The 17,273-nt window shown below is 59.4% G+C and overlaps 2 protein-coding genes across 2 annotated transcripts in view; one reads left to right on the plus strand and one right to left on the minus strand.

The window, feature by feature from the left end:
- Positions 1–11,935, plus strand: part of LOC109294391 (testis-expressed sequence 2 protein-like) — a 19,176-nt gene extending 7,241 nt beyond the window's left edge. The window contains exons 3-11 of the mRNA XM_019512724.1: positions 314–632; positions 1,802–2,043; positions 3,356–3,502; positions 4,372–4,471; positions 5,697–5,829; positions 9,227–9,364; positions 9,747–9,989; positions 10,440–10,560; positions 10,846–11,935. Of these exons, the coding sequence (XP_019368269.1) occupies positions 314–632; positions 1,802–2,043; positions 3,356–3,502; positions 4,372–4,471; positions 5,697–5,829; positions 9,227–9,364; positions 9,747–9,989; positions 10,440–10,560; positions 10,846–10,935 (1,533 nt within the window). The 3' untranslated portion in view covers positions 10,936–11,935. The remainder of the gene's footprint in view (positions 1–313; positions 633–1,801; positions 2,044–3,355; positions 3,503–4,371; positions 4,472–5,696; positions 5,830–9,226; positions 9,365–9,746; positions 9,990–10,439; positions 10,561–10,845) is intronic.
- An 856-nt stretch (positions 11,936–12,791) lies between these two features.
- Positions 12,792–17,273, minus strand: part of RPL3L (ribosomal protein L3 like) — a 31,553-nt gene continuing 27,071 nt past the window's right edge. Inside the window, exons 6-10 of the mRNA XM_019512725.1 lie at positions 16,111–16,271; positions 15,486–15,587; positions 14,599–14,694; positions 13,976–14,095; positions 12,792–12,914 (exon numbers count right to left, since the gene is read on the minus strand). Coding sequence (XP_019368270.1) covers positions 12,858–12,914; positions 13,976–14,095; positions 14,599–14,694; positions 15,486–15,587; positions 16,111–16,271 — 536 coding nt within the window. The 3' untranslated portion in view covers positions 12,792–12,857. The remainder of the gene's footprint in view (positions 12,915–13,975; positions 14,096–14,598; positions 14,695–15,485; positions 15,588–16,110; positions 16,272–17,273) is intronic.

Here is a 17,273-nt window from a genome sequence, read left to right on the forward strand (position 1 = left end):
CGAAGAGCTGCTCGACGTGGCCTTCGTCAGCCACCGCAGCTACGACATGAGCAATGCCACGGTAAGGCCTGGACACGGGGGCTCCGGTAGCATCACGGAGAGCAGCTGGCACAGGCTGAGCAGGGGCAGGGCGATCCTCCCTTCAGCGTTTCGGTTCTCCAAAGAGGAATTCCCTTGCAAAAAGAGTCCACATAGCTAGATAAGCCACGGGATGGACACGTAGCGCCATCTCTATGCACAGCCCCGTGGCCAACAGAGCAAGCTGGGGTCCCCGTGGGGAGGCTCCGTCTAACTGGTCGCCTCGGTGTTGCAGGTCTTTCTCTTCCCGCCGGGCCTGGCTCGGAAGCGGATGTGGAACAAGAAGTATCCCATCTGCATCCTCTTCCCAGAGCACGACGGCCTGGATCTCAGAGGCGCCGGCGAGCCCGACGCAGTCCTCCGGAGAGAGGAAGGCCTGCGAAGAGCTGCAGTGCCAGGCCCAGATGCAGCTACAAAGCCTCCCGGGGACCCCAGGGAAAGGACCCTCTATCTCTTTGGGAGGACAGGAAGGGACAAGGAGGAGTGGTTCCAGCATCTTGCGGCAGCCTCCTGCAAGGAGGTGCAAAGCCCCAGCGGCAGCGAAGTCCGATCAGGTAAAACCTTCCACCCACCGCAGCTCCTTTTGCACCTCTGCAAGCACAGCTGGAGCGAGGCAGGCCTGGGGGGCTCGTGCTGTTTGCTGGGAGCGGGGGCTGGCAGGGGCAGGACAAGGGGCTTGTGGCAGCAGTCGGTCTGGCTCTGCACACAGGTCAAGAGATGGATTTAGGTGCTGCAGCTGCTCTGCAGGAGCAGATTTGCTGCCGTTTCACGTGACGGGTTATCAGCAGATACCGAATCTGCCTGTGCATGAGATGCTGCGCTCAGAAACGGGTGCCGTGTGCTCAGGCAGGTGCCAGGCGGCAGTGGATGCAGGCTGGGCGCATGCTTGGTCCCTGATGGCAAACCTCACCATGGGTAGATCTAGGATTTTGAAAAGGGGGGTGCAGATGGTGAGGTGCACCGTTGCATAGAGCATGGCTCACGTTTTTCTCCAGATCAACAGGAATTAGAAGCTTTGCAAACGTGCCAGGAGCTCAGGGCATTATCCAGGCTATTATCCAGCCTTATTATCCAGTGTATGATGGAAGGAAAAACAAATCTAACTTTATTGGAACGTGCATTCATTTACGATACCAGACATTATGTGTTAAAAAAAAACGGAACACATGAGGCAAAAGCAATCAAAAAACGTTGTTTCTTTAGCCCTGTCATCATTAGAGTGAAACGCCTGTCTCTTCAGATCCCTAAATCGAGATCGAGCTTTCTTGAGCATCTTGCCGGTACATCCAGTACTTTACTGAAAGTTATTTCCACACCTGAGCTAATGCTCACGTGAGTTGTTAATGTTTTTACCTAGAGTTCAAAACAGTCTGCAGGGCTGTCAAGTAGGAGCTACGTTATCAGGAGGGACTACAAGACAGCAGAAGAAAGGATAGCTGGATTAGGGGAACATTAACACTGTTAAAATACTGTGCCTCCAGGACTTGCTGAAGTCTAAGCCAGGCTCTGGCTTGCAAATGAGCTCCCGCACCACTCTGTGCCTCAGTTTCCCTGTCTGCACAAAGGAAATGGCTCGACAGAGCAGGTGGAGACCAGTGCTTTGAGAGGGAAGGGTGACTCTCCGGTATCCTGCTCCTCCTCCTGTATGAGCTGCCCCCGAGCTCTCCTGCTCTGTAAATCCCGGCTGCCGCCTGCGCTGACACCAGCTCTTTCTCTTTTCCAGGGCTTGGGCCAGAGCCGCTCTCCAGCCCTTCAGGGAAAGGGGTCAGCAGCAATGGCAGCAGCCGGAGCAGCACGGAGGACATCCCTTCCCTGCTGAAGCCCAAGGATGTCGTTGGGACCATCCGGCAGAAGCTGCTCCTGGATTACAGTGCCTACATGTCTCGCCTGGTGCAGCCGGACGTGGGGCCCAGCCCCCTCCCGAGCCCCTGCACCAGCTCCGTGGGCAGCCCGACCCCCAGGAAGGTGAGGCAGGCCGACAGCTCCCCGCTTCCAGAAAGCCACGGCCTCTGAGCGGCAGACGTGGCGGCATTTGCCAGCCCGCCGGCCTGGGCGCGGACTCCCCAGACACCTTCATGTATGGAGGAGACCCGCTCTGCAGCCCCATGTCAGCAAGAGACCAGCCCAGCTCCGTCCTCTTTGCAGCCCCCCGGCAGGGAGCTGAAGGCGGCTATTCAACCCCCCTCGGTCTTCTCTTCTGCAGACTAAATCAGCCCATTTCCCTCAGCAGCCCCCAAACCATTCCTGTTCCCCTCCGCTGGACTCTCTCCAATGTGCCCACATCCTTTCTGCAGTGGGGGCCCACAGCTGGACACCGGACTCCAGATGTGGCCTCCCCAGTGCAAAGTATAACAGATTAATCACTCAGTCTGCTGGCAATGCTCCTACCCATGCAGCCCAGGATGCCGGTACCCTTCTTGGCACCACGGGCGCGCTGCTGGCTCATCTTCACCTTTTTGTCCGCTGTCACCCCCGGGTCCTTTTCTGCTTTATCCAGTCAGTCCTGGCCTGCTCCCGTGTCCAATGCTGTGTGCACACAAGAGTCTGGGAGCCCTGCTAACAGGCAGGTCCATCAGGCTGGCCGGGGGCACTCAGAGCAGCCGCGTGCCCTTTTTGGGGGAGACGTAGTGAAATCACTCTTCCCAGCTGGATTCCTCACTGCCTGTTTACTGCCCGCCCCGGGCCTTCAGCCTTGGGGCTTGTGCCGCCCACCATGCCAGTGTTGCCTGGTAAATATAAAACACCCTCAGTTTGCTGCCACCTTAGCTTTCATCACGCCGCGCTTCAGGAAAGAGAAGGAGCCGTGTTCCTCTCCAACTTACAGTCGGGGAAACTGAGGCACAACACAACCAAGCGCCTTGTCCCAGGTTTCACAGGGTAGCAGCACCAGGCAATGGGTTTCACGGGTCTTCTCCGCCCGCACCCCAGCTCGCGCTCCCTCCCTCGGCGGGGACGTGGCTCGCTCGCCATAGGCGCAGGACTCAGCTCCTCTGGGCCTGGCTCTTCGGGCTCTGTGCTTGGCACCATACAGCAACAGCGGGGCAGAGCGGGTGTTGTGCTGCCGGACAGCAGTGTCTTGCCCTGCTCCGGTTTGATTGGCCGTAGACGGGGCCAGGGCCCCGCATGCCTGCGTTTCACCGCCCGCCCTAAATATAGCCTGTGGCATGCACACTGCTACCGCCAGCTGCTTCGACCTGCGAGGCGTTTCCTGATCCCTCCCTGATCCTGATTTCTCTTAGCTGCTCACTAGCATTTGTTGTCTCTCGCTTGCCCTCAGTTCCCTGGGGACGTGGATGGCAGCAGCGAGAGCTACATGGCCTGGATGAATGCCCTGGTTGGCCGCATTTTCTGGGATTTCCTGCGAGAGAAGTACTGGGTGGACCAGGTGTCCAACAAGATCCAGAAGAAGCTCAGCAAAATCAAGGTGAGAGAGCTGAGCCTTGGGGGTCTCCCTTGTCTCGAGCGTCACGTGGACAAGCGCCCGAAGGGAAAGCCGGGCCTAGCACAGCGATTCTTGCGTGATGCATCCACCCCACGGCCTTTGGTACCGTAAGAGCCGGGGGGGGGGGTTTCCCCACACTCTCAGTGGAGTTTTGTTGGTGGTTTCAGTGGGAAGAGGATCTGGCCCTTTACCTACAGTCCATCTTGGACGATGGATCTGCAGTTCTATGAGCCAGCACCCATACACACTTTCTCAACTCTTGCATTGCTATGAAACCTGATGGCAATGGCTCCAAGGATAAGGATAAGGGCTCGCTAGGGAAGATGCAGAGTAGGATGCTTCTGGGGAGGCCTCGTGCCAACCTTGTGAGTGCTGGGACCCTCTAAGCTGCACAGCAAGGACAGGACAGGGAGCCCTGAGCTTAGCAGTGTGTCCTTGCCTGGGGACATGGCCGGAGGTGCTCCGAGCCCTTGTCCGGATGTCACTTTGCATCTTCCGTCTGCTCCAAGTCTGTCCATTGTTTATGCGTTGCCTGGTTTTAATTTAAAGTTAATCGGGAACTGCCCCTGGGGCAGTGCAGTGACTCTGGTCCGGCCGGACAGAGGCGGGGGTTTTGGTTTAAAGACAAGCACCGGCCTGAAGTGAGCAGAACTGAGCCCCCTGACACACACACGGCTCAGGGCTAGGAAAGCCCAACAGCGGTCAGGCTGGGCCCTGGCCTCGGGTATTATTTGTACCTGGAATAATGCTTGCCACAGGTCCTGCTCTGAGCAGTGAGAACCAGCTTCCCGGCCGCATTTTGGTGGAAGTCCGATTGCAATCACCTCCACCTTGCGTTTGCTCCCTCGTAGCTCCCGTACTTCATGAATGAGCTGGCGCTCACCGAGCTGGACATGGGGACGTCCATCCCCCTGGTTCTCAGTGCTGCCAACCCCACCATCGACCGCCGAGGTAAGGGGTCCTGCCATGCCCTTCCTGCGGCCCCCGCGCTTGTACCACAGCTGTGCATGAGACCCCCAGATGTGCGGCCCTGCGGGGAGGGCTCCTTGCCTGGGTCAAAACTAGGGCGCGGAGGTCACACCCTGGAAGCGAGGCCCAGAAATTCACTCCTTAATGCCCCCCTTCTGCATTGGACCCCCGTTGTCTCCATTAACCCCCCCTCGGGGAGCTCCCCACCCCCTGGCATTCATTGACTACCAGTGGGCTGTAATAACGATATGTTCACTGGTGTCAGATTCAGTCGTGCTAACGAGTCCATGCACGCTGCTGTCCATGTGTCCTGCTCGTCTCTCCAGAGGGCGAGGGGGCTGCTCACCCCCCCAGTCGTGCTCCCTCACCTGCTTCCAGCCCCCTCCACAACCCGTGCCGGAGCCGGCAGGGGCAGGCGGGTGCAGCCGGGCACTGACCTCGAGAAGAGGCAGGTGCGGGGACACGGGAGAGAGGGACAAAGCTGCTCTCAGCGGTCACCGCGCTGCCATCTGGTCCACATCCCCGCCACGGGCGCCCCGGGGACCGGGTGAATTTCCCCATCTGTGCCACGCAGGAACGGGGACCCTGAATGAGCGTGGCACCCCCAGCTTCTCTCGCAGCCTTCAAGCTAGAGTCCCACGGGGAACTGTTTTATCATTCCCAGTTTCACAGAAGAACTGGGGCCCTGCAGGGTTGAGGGACCTGCCCGAGGCCACGCGGAGGGTCTGTGGCAGAGTCCCTGGCACTTGCATCGGCAGGGTGGGGGGTGGCCGAGCAGGGGGGAGTCCACAGCCCCTGACAAAGCACCCCAAGGCTACAGGTTCAGCAGGAGGTAGATTGTGGTCTGGAGAAAGGGGCCCATGGTCTAAACCTGCGTCATGGCAGGCTGGCGTCATCGCTGCTGGCAGAGCAGCTGAGGGGTGAATCAGCTAGGAGTAGGCAGCGGATCTGGGGGAGGCTGGAGGCAGAGGAGATTACAGCTCCTCAGTAGCGCTGTGCCTCCCCAGCTCCCCCCGGCACTTCACAGATCCCTGTGCCGCAGTGGAGGGAAACTGAGGCACAGGGTGGCACTCGTGCCTCTAGGCCACACGGGGCTTCCCTCCCTGGCCCCGCAGCCCCTCCTGGCCCATGCCGGCAGGTTTCGGCAGTGCACCCTGCTCCCCCCGACCCCAGCCCTGCGGTCACGCGTGCCCCCTCCTCTCCGCAGGGCTCTGGGTGGATCTGGAAGTCACCTACAGCGGGTCCTTGCAGATGACCCTGGAGACCAAGATGAACCTGTGCAAGCTGGGGAAGGAGGCGCTGGCCGAGGAGAGCGGGCAGGCGGACCCCGGCGGGGAGCGGTAAGATCCCAGCCCCCATCAGGGGTGCTCACCCTGCACGCAGGGGCACTGCAGGGAGCTGCCGGGGTGCAGGCCGGGGTATCAAGGGGCTCTGGGTGCCCAACCCCACCTGTGGTGTCAAGCCCCACTGCTGCAATGAGTTTCTGTCGGGCTCGTGGCTCCTCTCGCGAGTGCCCTGGTCTCACCCAGAGCTCGAGGACCCTGCACGGCTTTCCCATCCAGGCGGGCTCCCCTGACCTGTTGGGCAGGCGGCCTGGCACCACCGAGCGGGATCAGCCCCCCGCTCTCGTCACGCTGCCTTCTTGCCGGAGGGAGTGTCCTGGAGACGAGCCGATAACCCGAGGCCGAGGGGAGGAATGGCGGGGCCAGCCAGCACTGGGCCAGCAGGAAGGACCCCCTGTTTGGAGGGTGGGATTGGGCCATCTGTGCCCAGCACCCTCCATTTGTCTGAACCAGGCAGAAGCAGCTGGGAACCCGATCCTAGGAAGAGAAGCTGCAGCAGGAACGGGGAGATCCGTGTCATAACCAGCCGCTAAGCCGCACACGCCCCGGCTTATTGTCCTGCCCGGCTTATGCTTGGAGTCAGCCGCCGGCTGGCTACCACTTAATCATCCCTCAGTGGTCAAAACAGAAACCGCTTCCCGCTTTCAGCCGGGGGGGGGATCAGAGCAAAGCTTTCTGTCTGCAGCTGCAAGCGCTCTCACCTCCTACCGTCGCTAACTTGCAGCGCCCAGGCATTGCTGGGCATCCCGTGCAGCTCCCAGGCGTTGCTGGGCATCCCTGTGCCAGTTTTGGGCTGCGGGCAGGGCATGGACTGACCAGCTAATGAAATACAAGCAAGTTTTGGGGTGAGGAGGGCCGTGACCCAGAAGGGGAAATATTCTGCCCCATTGGAGTTTGATCCATGAGTGTCAGTGCTCTGGACAGACGTGGGGACCGGGGCTGTGTCTGTTGAGGGGAAAGGGCTCATCAGGGCATGGGGTGAGGGGGCAGCACATGCATGGAGACAAAAGGCCGGGTCCTAAGGAGGTGATGCGGCAAGAACGGGCAAAGTCCAGTTGACGCGTGGACATACAGATCATCAGAGACAGCATCTAGATCACGGGCTGGAGTGACAGGAGGGCCGCGGGGAGTGATTAAAAAGCAGGGGCAGAAGGATTGCGAGCTCTGCTCAGCCAGGGAGAGCACAGGCGGATGCCCCGAGGAGACATCAGGCGGGCAGAGATGTCAGGAGGGGACAGGAAATGCCACCTGGCAGCACAACTTCAGGGTCCAGGAGCAGAGAGCGGCCCCTTCCAGCTCGCGCGCTCTGGGCTCCCATGGAAGAGGATGGGGATTTTGACGAAACCACCGGACCTCTTGCCATGGTGGGGGCTGCATGCCAAGGGGCCAGGAGAGGGCACTGCCCCCCTTGCAGGTCACTTTGGGGCCTGTTTTCCTCACCGAGCAAGTCACGGCTTTGCTGCTCGAGAGGGGAGGAGGAAAGGGGCCGCGGCTCTGCAGTGATTTCCGAGCAGGGAAAGGGAGCGCCAAGCCCCTGACCCCCCCCAGCGCTTGAATCTACGCCGTTCACACGGATCAGCATCAAGTGCTGCATCGCTCACCCCCAGCTCCGCTCTGGGGACGGCGAGATACCTGCTCTCCCACTGCTCCCCCGTCTTACGCCCGTATTTAGGTCAATGCCATCAGGGTGTTTTGTCTTAACGAGGCACGCAAGCCTGGATCGCTCTGCAAAGGGCTTAAAATAGCAGCCAAGTCCTTCCTGCCGATGCAGCACCCATTTCCTCACCTAGGGAAGGAGCAGGGGGTCACACCAGCGCCGTCGGGGCAGAGTGACTGGGTGCTAACACCCACTGGTGACAGGTACTGGCACAGCTGGTGGAGGCAAGGCGGCTGGGTTTGGCCTCAGCTCCGGGGAGATCTCCATCCTTGCCGCCGCGGGAGGGGTCGAGGGCTCTGGGGGAGCCCTGTGTTTGCTCCTGCCCTCTCTGACTGCAGCAGAGTCCCCCTCCTTCCTTGAATATCAATTGGATATTCAACCAGATTTTTTTCCCAGTAGAGAAAAAGCAAAAAGCAGGGTGGGAAAGGCTACAACTGGGGCAGGGGGGGATAAGCAGCCCAAATTCTCTCTTAGACAACTTTCCTGCCCAAAGCCAGGACCCGAGGCAGGCAGCACGTGTCTCAGCACTCGCCCTGCATCAGACCGAAGGTTGCCCGCAGGCAACTAGCTGGGGATGGTCCTTCGTAGCCTGGAGGGAACTGGGCTGGATCCTTCTGCCAGACCCGCCACCATCAGCTCCTACTAGAGACTGGTGCCTAAATCCCACCTGCATTTCCAAGAGGCTGCAAAGATCCACTCGCTCCCCCCAGTGCTAGAGCAGTGGCTCTCAACCTTTTTGGCTCCAGGCAGCCCGCCTTAGGCTCATGACCCCCCCTTAGAAAACACCAGTTCTTTGTTTTCACTCGGTTTTTGACTACAGGAAACAAATGGAGAAAGTCTTGTGCTGCAAAGAGCTCAGAGAGGCCACAGCGGGTAGGCATGCTTTTAACCCCAAGGACTCCTATGTGAAATCGCCGGGTTTATTTGCAAGTCGTGTCTGCACACCCAGCGGGGCCGACCCCGCGTGGCACCCATGGAAGGATCTCAAGGTTGTGAATCACTGCGCCAGAGGCTGCCGGGGGGGGACGTGGAAACCATTTATAACGCCCTGGGGACAGAGGCATGCGCTGCCTCTGCTCCCTGCCTCGTGCCGCCAGGGCAGCTAAATCAGCGCCAGCCCTTCCAGGGGAAAGAGGACTCCAAAGAGCCTCTTGCCCAGTCCTTCCCGAGCCCCCAGACCAGCCTGTCCTGGGCACCCCAGGCTTCATCTCCCTACTCTCTGCAAAAAGACCAAAAGAAGTAAGCTAAACTTTTTTTTTTGTTTATCCCCCCAAGGAAAAGTAAGCTAAACCTAAAGAAAGCCCCTTCCCTGTGCTCAGCAGCTCTTTGCAAGAATCGCTACCCCTGTCCCCTCTGGGACTTGGCAGTGCCTTTGTGGGTCTCCTTCCAGCCTAGATCACAAAACCTCCCCTCCCCACCTGTAACATCTACACCAGGGCTTGCCGCATCCCTGCTTATATGCTGCTCCCAGCATGCTCTGCTGCCACAGCCAGCCAATCCCATTTGTCCCAGCATGCCTTGGGGCTGTGTTTATAAAGGTGAGTCTGCAGTGCCTGGCTGGTGCGTTGATTTGCATGAGCCCATGCTGTGCAGCAAGCAGAGGTCAGGATGCAAGGGCTCAGCCCTGCCGGTCTCTGTGCCTGGGCATGCCCTATGCAAAGGCTTGTGCAGGGTTGGGGTCCATGCAGCAGGCCAGGTCCCCCCCAGGCTCATGCCTCCCCCTTGCTTTGTTGGCAGGGTGAAGCCGTGGGTCAATCTCCTGGCTGACAGCGATGCAGAGTCCTCCAGTGCTGGCTCCTCAGACGAGGAGGACGTCCCTGCAGCAGAGCCCTCTGGCGCTCTGGGAGAGAGGATCGTGCCCCCCACCGCTGAAGGGTAAAGCAGGGGAGAGTGACCTTGCCTTGGGGTGGGGTGTCTGCCAGGGGCCATCAGCATCACCACAGCTGGGGGGGGATGGATGCACTGCTGAGTCCAAAGGTGAGCTGCAGCCTCTCTCATGAGGATGCTAAAGAAATCTAGCAATGGGAGTGGCTGTGGGCTGGGTCATGCATGCACTTGAGTGCATCTCACCCCTCCTGCCCTCCCCATCTGGGTGGCCCTAAGCATCTCTGTCACCTGTCCCTGCTGGCTACTGCTGGTATGTTGGACCCCCCTGGGAAGGGCTAGCAAAGGGGCTCTCCAAGCAGCAGTGCAGGGAAGGTTGCATGAGGTGGGGTCTCCACTTGGTCCCCTGCCTTAGCACGGCTCCATCCTGCAGGCCGACAGCCCACCCTTCCCTGCCGCTGGGCCACGTCGGGGGCAACAGCACCAGCCGCAAGATCCTGCGCTTCGTGGACAAGATCGCCAAGTCCAAGTACTTCCAGAAAGCCACCGAGAACGAGTTCATCAAAAAGAAGATCGAGGAGGTGTCCAACACCCCGCTGCTGCTGACGGTGGAGGTCCAGGAGCTGTCGGGGACCCTGGCTGTAAATGTCCCTCCACCCCCAACGGACCGGATCTGGTAGGAGAGCCCGGGTCCCCACCTGCACCGCGCACCCCAGCTCTTCCAGCCCAGTGCTTAGCAGGGCACGGACAAGGGGCAGGGGCCTGAGATGCTGGGGACCCCAGGTGGGCACAAACCCTTCTCCCAGTTCAGAGAAGAGATGCATCGGGGATAAGGGAAAATGCCTAGCCCTTCTCCAGTGTAGGCTCTGTGTTCAAATCTCCAGCTGGCTAATAGCTGAGGCTCTTGCTACTTGGCGGTGGCTGGGAGGCCCCAGCTGCCAGCGCACAAGTGGCTACACCTCCCATCAGGGGAGAGGCCCCGGCTTATTCCTTAATATCAGGACGATACTAAGGAGTGCTAGCAATGAAAGCTGTGGGCATGGGCGTGCGCGTACTTCAGCGCATCTCACCCCTCCCACCACCTCCGGGACACGGCCCGGCTTGTAACGGTGTCTCGCCCCTCCAGGTACAGCTTCCGGCTCCCGCCCCAGCTGGAGATGCGAGTCCGCCCCAAGCTGGGGGAGCGGGAAGTCACCTTCATCCACGTCACGGAGTGGATCGAGAAGAAGCTGCAGCACGAGTTCCAGGTACGCCGGGGCGGGGGCAGCTGGGCTCTGGTCCCCCCGGAAGGGGCTCCCAGCCCAGGAGTTTGGCTGGGGCGGTGTGGGGGGGGTGACACCTGCAGAGCCTCTCCGGAGCCGGATGCTACGGAGCCCCACGTGGCCACGACCGGGCCACCTTGGGAAGCCAAGAAACCTGGAGCGGTCTCCAGTGCCAGGCGCCTGTGGCACAGCAGGGCCTGCCGGAGGCCGTCCGACGCGCTTCCTTGGTTCAAACAACGATTCTTAGGTCTGTCTCGCTTCCCCCCACAGAAAATCTTGGTGATGCCAAACATGGATGACCTCATTGTGCCCATCATGCATGCTGGGATGGACCCCCAGCCGCCCGCCACGGGGCCCTGAGAGGCCTGGCTTGCGAACAGCAAGACGACGGACTCCAAAGGTGGATTTGGAGCCCGAATGCTGTAGAGGACTGTGGGGCATTCGCTGACGGGCCCCGCTAAGCTGGGCTGGGAACTGCCTGCCTGCCAGAGCCGGGCACCAGCCTGGATCTTCTTGGTTCATCCCTTCATCTTGTTTCCAGCATGCCTCGCCCTGGCTATGGGACCTCTCCTTTTAACTATCCTCAGTGCAGCAAGAGCAGAAGCCTTCTCACCCGGCAAGGGAGCAGAGGGGAGACCCTGAGCAGCCAGGAGAGGAAGTCTCCTCCTCTCCTCCGGGGTCCCTGTGGATTCCTACACCAGCCCCAGGCCAGGTGGGAAAGGGCCGTGGCTGCAGGACAGGCTCGGCACGGTCTGAAACAGGAGCTCCAAGCCACCAGGACCCGAGTCGGCACCGGCCTTGGCACGGAGCACCCGAGTCTGTCGGGAACATTGCAAGCAGGAAAGAAGTGGAAACAAAACCCCTCCCTCGCCTCCTCCCAATACCCAGTAGCTGTGACTGGTCCCTGGCCCCCTGCAGAGTGGGGCTGAGTATTATGCCCTGCTGGAAGAGAGCATGTGGGTGTGAAAGGCTGTCTGCATCTGTCTGGGGTACACGTCCCCTGTCTGGGAACATGCCGGTAGTCCCCCTGCCCTAGAATGGAGCCCTAGGAAGCTGCCCTGCCAGTCTCCTCCTTCCGGTGGGTCCCTTGGCTCTGGACATTTTTCCTGGGGTCGTGCACGCAAACCTCCTGCCGCATGGCACATGTCAGGGCTGGGCAGAGGCAGGAGCATCCGACTGTGAGCCCGGGGGCAGCAGGCAGCAAGGAGCGGGATGGTTGCCTCCTCCGTACAAGAATGGCATTAGCTTCTGGCCAGGGACGTCCCCAAGCTGCGTGCAATCCAAGGGCTTTGCAAACCTCATGGGTGTGCTGGGGCTGAGCAGGGTGGCTGGCACGGCCAAATAAAGGTTTGCATCAATCCACCGGCCTGGACGTGGTCCTTGGTCTTTGCCAGCTGTCTTCTTCACACCTCCTGCCTGTGCTGCAGTTACAGGAGCACGGGGGGGGGGTCTCCTGAGCCCACAAGTCCTGTCCCTGCATTCGCAGGCCAGTGGTAGCCCCCAGATTTCCCCCCTTTGCCCCCCTCTGCACACCTACAAAACACAGAACAGCAAGAGCCCATACGCTAGGCTCCAGGTAAGAGCAGGGAGACCTCATTCCTCTTGCTGTGCTGGGGGCCCAGCACCCAGAGCTCAGGCAGCATCGTGGGCCTGGGGGCTGTGCTGGGGCTGGACCCCATGTATTGACACTCTAGCATTGTCCTTGCTCTGCCCCACCAGCCCCTGGGTGCCTCTTTTCTCCCCTGAGACCAGCACCACCCTGTGCCTTTGCTTCAAGGCGTGGATACAGGCTGAGTGAGTGCATCTGCAGCAGGCAGAGACGCTGCCCAGCCTTTCCCAGCCGCTCGGGGAGCCGTGCAGCTGCTCTCCAAGAACAGCAGGTTTCTCAGCAGAGCAATTGTCCTGCTGGACCCAAGCCTCGTGGGAGGCCTCTGTGCCAGCATCTGCCTTTGCCCCCCTTTGCTAGATCCAACAGGGATTTCTCCGGGGAAGAAGGATGCATAGGCTGGGAAGGGCTGAGCAAAGCAGTCCCCTGCTGCAGGCTGCCTCTGGCACGATGCAAACGGCATCTAAGTCTAGTCACAGGCAGCTCCAGGGACCCCCCCTGCCCCCAGAGCAGCAATGCCCACATCAGCACCTGGCGAGATGGCTCCAGGCCTTGCTAACGCCCCTCTGAACCAGTGCCTCCGTGACCCGGGGAGGAAAGCAGGATGGCAGAGGCTTTGCAGTCCCTTTATTGGAAGGGTCTTTGCACAACGATGGTGGACACGGGCTGACGTTCCTTACAGCTCTTCCTGGGCTTCCTGCGTCCCCTTTACCAAGTGTTTCTTCTGGGGGCCCTAAAACAAGTGGAAACGAGAGAATCGTAGAAAATTTGGGTTGGAAGGGACCTCAGGAGGTCACATCTAGTCCAACCCCCTGCTCCAAGCAGGACCAGCCCTAACTACATTATCCCAGCCAAGGCTTTGTTGAGCTGGGTCTTCAAAACCTCCAAGGATGGAGACTCCCCCACCTCTCTAGGTAACTCGTTCCAGTGCTTCACCACCCTCCTCGCGAGAGAGCTTTTCCTAACATCCAACCTCAATTTCCCAAGGCCTCCCCAGCCCACCCCAGAACCAGCTGTTTGCTTGGCAGGAAGCCTGCCAGGGCTAGAAACCTTTGCTGCTGGGGCAGGCAAGCTGGGGGAAGATGGAGCAGTGCAGGCACCGTGCTCATCTGTTTGCCCAAAGCATTAAACCTGCAGTACATGGATGGGGTTTTGTGGCTGGTCCTCCTGCCCTTCAGCTAAATTAGTTGTGCTCGTGTGAGTTTAACCAGTGGTGAGCTGGACTGCTGTCTGGGGGACACGTGGTGCTGTGCCTGCTGAAGAGCTGCCCACTGAATAACTCATCAGCTTCCCCTTCAGCTCACCACGCTAGCACAGGGTGATGGGGCCACCGCAAACCTAGCTGGGGAACGTCTCGGCACGCTGGGTTAAAACTTGTTCCCTGTTTTACATGTAAAGGACCTGACTTGGGGTTTTGCAAAATCCCCAGGCTCACGGCCGATGTTGATGCTTTGAAAAAACACAGAAGCGATGAGTGTGGTGCACTCAAGCCCTCTCACTGCCAGGGTGAGAGGTGCCACATGTCCAGCAAGATGCTGCCAACATAACTGCTGGCTGAACGCATCCCACTGAGCGTGCAAACGGGTTCACCATACGGTACGGCATTTCCTGGCTCTGGCTGGCACGGATACTTTCCCAGCTGCCGTGTTCCCCCTTTGCAGACTTCCTGATGGCAGAGCTGACACATCTGTCTCTGAAGCAAGACAGTGCTGGATGCTACTTTTACTATTGGGACCACGTGCTCAGCGGAGAGTCGGGGCCAGGACTGTACAGACAGCCCAGGACACCACTCACCATGAACGCTCTCTTCTCCTGCGCCGTCTGGAAGCAGCCGTGGCCGAACTTGGACGTGGTATCGATGAACTTCAGCTCAACGGCTTCCAGCTCCCGGCGTTTTGTGTGAACCAGAAGGGACTGGAGGGAGGGGGAGACAACACGCATCAGGCTCATGTTTAACCAGACACAGGAATACAAGATTTGCCTGGGGCAGAGCTTCTCAGGCATGCCCACCAGCCAGTGACACTCAGCTGGTCGGTGGCTTCTGCAGGGAAGAGACCCAGGATGGTGGGAGTCCACGTGCCACCACATCTCCAGTCCTTGGAACAGCAGTGACGACCCAGCTCATGGGGCAATTTGCCTCCTTCAAATTACCCTAACCCTAACACCTCCCAGACCCGCAGATGTTGACCTCAAAAGGCAGCTCCATTCCCAGCAGGGGATTGTGCCAGATAGACCCACTCCAATTAATGGCAAAGCAGCTGCCGGGCAGATGAGACCCCAAGAAAGTCAGGCCGAGGAGAATGGTCTGGTCACGAAGACCAGCCTTTCTGGGAAACAGCCCCCAAGCCACGTCCTTATGGGGCTCCCACAGTCCGCTGCTCCCCAAGGTGTGGACTCATCTCCAGTGGCAGCCTCACCTTCCTGAGAGTCAGCACCCGCTTCTTGGTGCCCACCACGCAGCCCTTCAGCATGATGAAGTCATTGTTCACTTCGCCGTAGTGAGGGAATCCTCCCTGCGGACGTGAGCAGAGGGATGGTTCACAACAGCCCCCAGGCAGTGACACCTTCTGTGGCATGTCTGCTGATCACCGGGAAGAATAACCCATAGTGGCCTCAAATCCATCTTATTGTCCACTGTCACCCCCGGGTCCCTTTCTGCAGAGCGGCTGCCCAGCCTGTCCTGGTGCAGGGGGTTGCTCCGTCCTAGTGCAGGACTTTGCACTCGTCCTCGGTGAACCTCAGGAGATGTCTTTTGGCCCAATCCTCCAATTTGTTGAGGTCTCTCTGAATCCTAGCTCTACCCTCCAACATATCTACTACTCCCCCCAGCTTGGTTTCAGCCGGAAACTTGCTGAGGGTGCACTGCATCCCATCTTCCAGATCATTAATGAAGATATTGAACAAAACCGGCCCAGGACCGACCCCTGGGGCACTGCACTTGATACCAGCTGCCAACTAGACATTGAATCATTGATTACTGCCCATTAAGCCTGACAATCCAGCCAGTTTTCTATCCACCTTACAGTCCATTCATCCAACCCATACTTCCTCAGCTTGCTTGCAAGAACGCTGTGGGAGACTGTATCAAAAGCCTTTCTAAAGTCAAGATGATATTATATATAATGATAAGGAAGGAGGTTGGAGTTGGGGGCAAGGACCCATGAGTGGAAAAGGAAAACGATCTGGAAAAAGCCCTTCCCAAGGAGCAATTAAGAGACCAACCCAAGGCAATGCATTGCAGTGGGGGCAGAGCCGTGGCCTCCCAGTGCCAGCCCAGCACTGCCTGCGTCTCCAGCCCCATTACCAGCGGCGTGACGGTCTTCTCGGTCACGTCGTAGTTGGTCGAGGCATTGTTCTTCACCACCTTGCCGTCCTCTACGTGGACCCCGCGGCCGACGCGGTAAATCTAGTGGGGAGCCCGAGGGGAAGAGAGTTAATGCTTTAATGTCTTCTCAGCAGGCGTGCCACAAATTAGCCCTGCACCCTCCCCAAGTGCTACTGTAATCCCCTTCCACTGCCCGAACTGCTGCTCTGCTTTCTGCTCCCTGCCCTATGCTTCTTGAGCTGCTGCTCCACTTTCTGCTCCCTTCCCTATGCTCCCCGACCAAGCTGCTGCTCTGCTTTCTGCCGCTGTGTGTCTTGTCCCATCCCCAGCCTGCACAGAAGCTGCCCGGACCACAGGTCAGCCCTCCCCCCAAAACCACAGTCACAAGCCACGTGTTGCAGTGATGGCACGCTGAGCACCGACAGGAGGCTGAGCTGCCCGGAGCAGACTCTGGACAGACTGCCCAGCCCCACCATGGCCTAAGTCATGGGGGATACAGGCATATGCACCCCAGGGCCCGAGGAAGCCTCTGAAATCACATGTGCTACTGAGAGAGGGGCAGAGGGAGGCTAAATGAGGGGAGCAGGCTCTCTGGGCACCGGACCTTCTTGTTGAGCTCCGTGCGATGGTGGTAGCCTTTCTGGCCGGCCCGGGCGATGGAGTAGCCAACCCGGGCTGGGTGCCAGGCTCCAATGCAGGCAACTTTGCGTAAGCCTTTGTGGGTTTTCCTCGGGAGCTTCTTGGCGTGCCACCGGCTTGTCACCCCTGGGAGAGACGGGACGAGAGGGGCCCTCAGGGGCTGAGGAGCCGGAGACCAAAGTCCTGCTTGCACTCTGCCAGTCTCGTCAGGCTGTGACGTGTTCCCCCTGCCCTTGTACACCTGCGTAGGCATGCACACACGCATGCACATGTGTGCATGCACACACACGTATGCATGCACATGCACACACACAGGCTTTGCTAGCAAGGCAGGGGCTTTTTTGGTCTTTGTCTCATCGCTTGTGGCTTCACCCAGGATCCGGCCTCCTCCATGAGGCACACAGAAGAGCCCCAGCCCCGTGGCCCCGTGAGGAGCTGGCAGGGCAGAAATTTGGCAGCTGCTCACAAGCCGTGGCTGGGCTGCAGCATGTGGGAGAAGCTTGCTCCGGGGACCAGACCCTGGGCCGTTCTTCCATTCTCCGGGCCAGCAGAAGCCGCAGCCCTACAGCCATCGCCAGCTGACAACAGCAAACCATCAGGGAGGGAGCCAGGCACTGGGGCTAACCAGCAAGCACCCACAGAGCTTTTGCCCCCTCCTAACAACCCCTCATGGTTCATTGGCAGAGGAGCAGAAGCTGTGCCCCAGTCACAAGAGACGGTGGGATAACGATTATTCCCAGTCGTGCTAAGTGCTTTCTTCAGATCCTGAAGCAGCGGATACCTGGCAGTCCATATGGCTGCCTAGGTCTCACAGAGGGTAAACTGAGGCAGAGACAGGCTGCCCAGAGCCACGAGGAGCATTGGTGTGAGCGGTGGGATCGTAACTCCAGTCTTCCTCTGGCCACTAGATAACGGCTGCCCCCGCGGCACCCCTGCGCGGCGTGTCCATCCTAACTCGCCGCATGCTGAGCGCCCCGTACCTTTCATCCCGCGCCCCTTGGTCACCCCGATGACGTCGACCAGCTCGTTCGGGCTGAAGACCGTGTGCACGGAGACCTGCTTCTCCAGCCTCTCGCGCACCCAGTCCACCTTGTCAGCCACCGTTCCTCCGTTCAGCTGGATTTCCAT

Source organism: Gavialis gangeticus, unplaced genomic scaffold (assembly GCF_001723915.1).
Source record: "Gavialis gangeticus isolate Ggan-Ray unplaced genomic scaffold, GavGan_comp1, whole genome shotgun sequence".
Lineage (NCBI taxonomy): Eukaryota > Metazoa > Chordata > Crocodylia > Gavialidae > Gavialis > Gavialis gangeticus.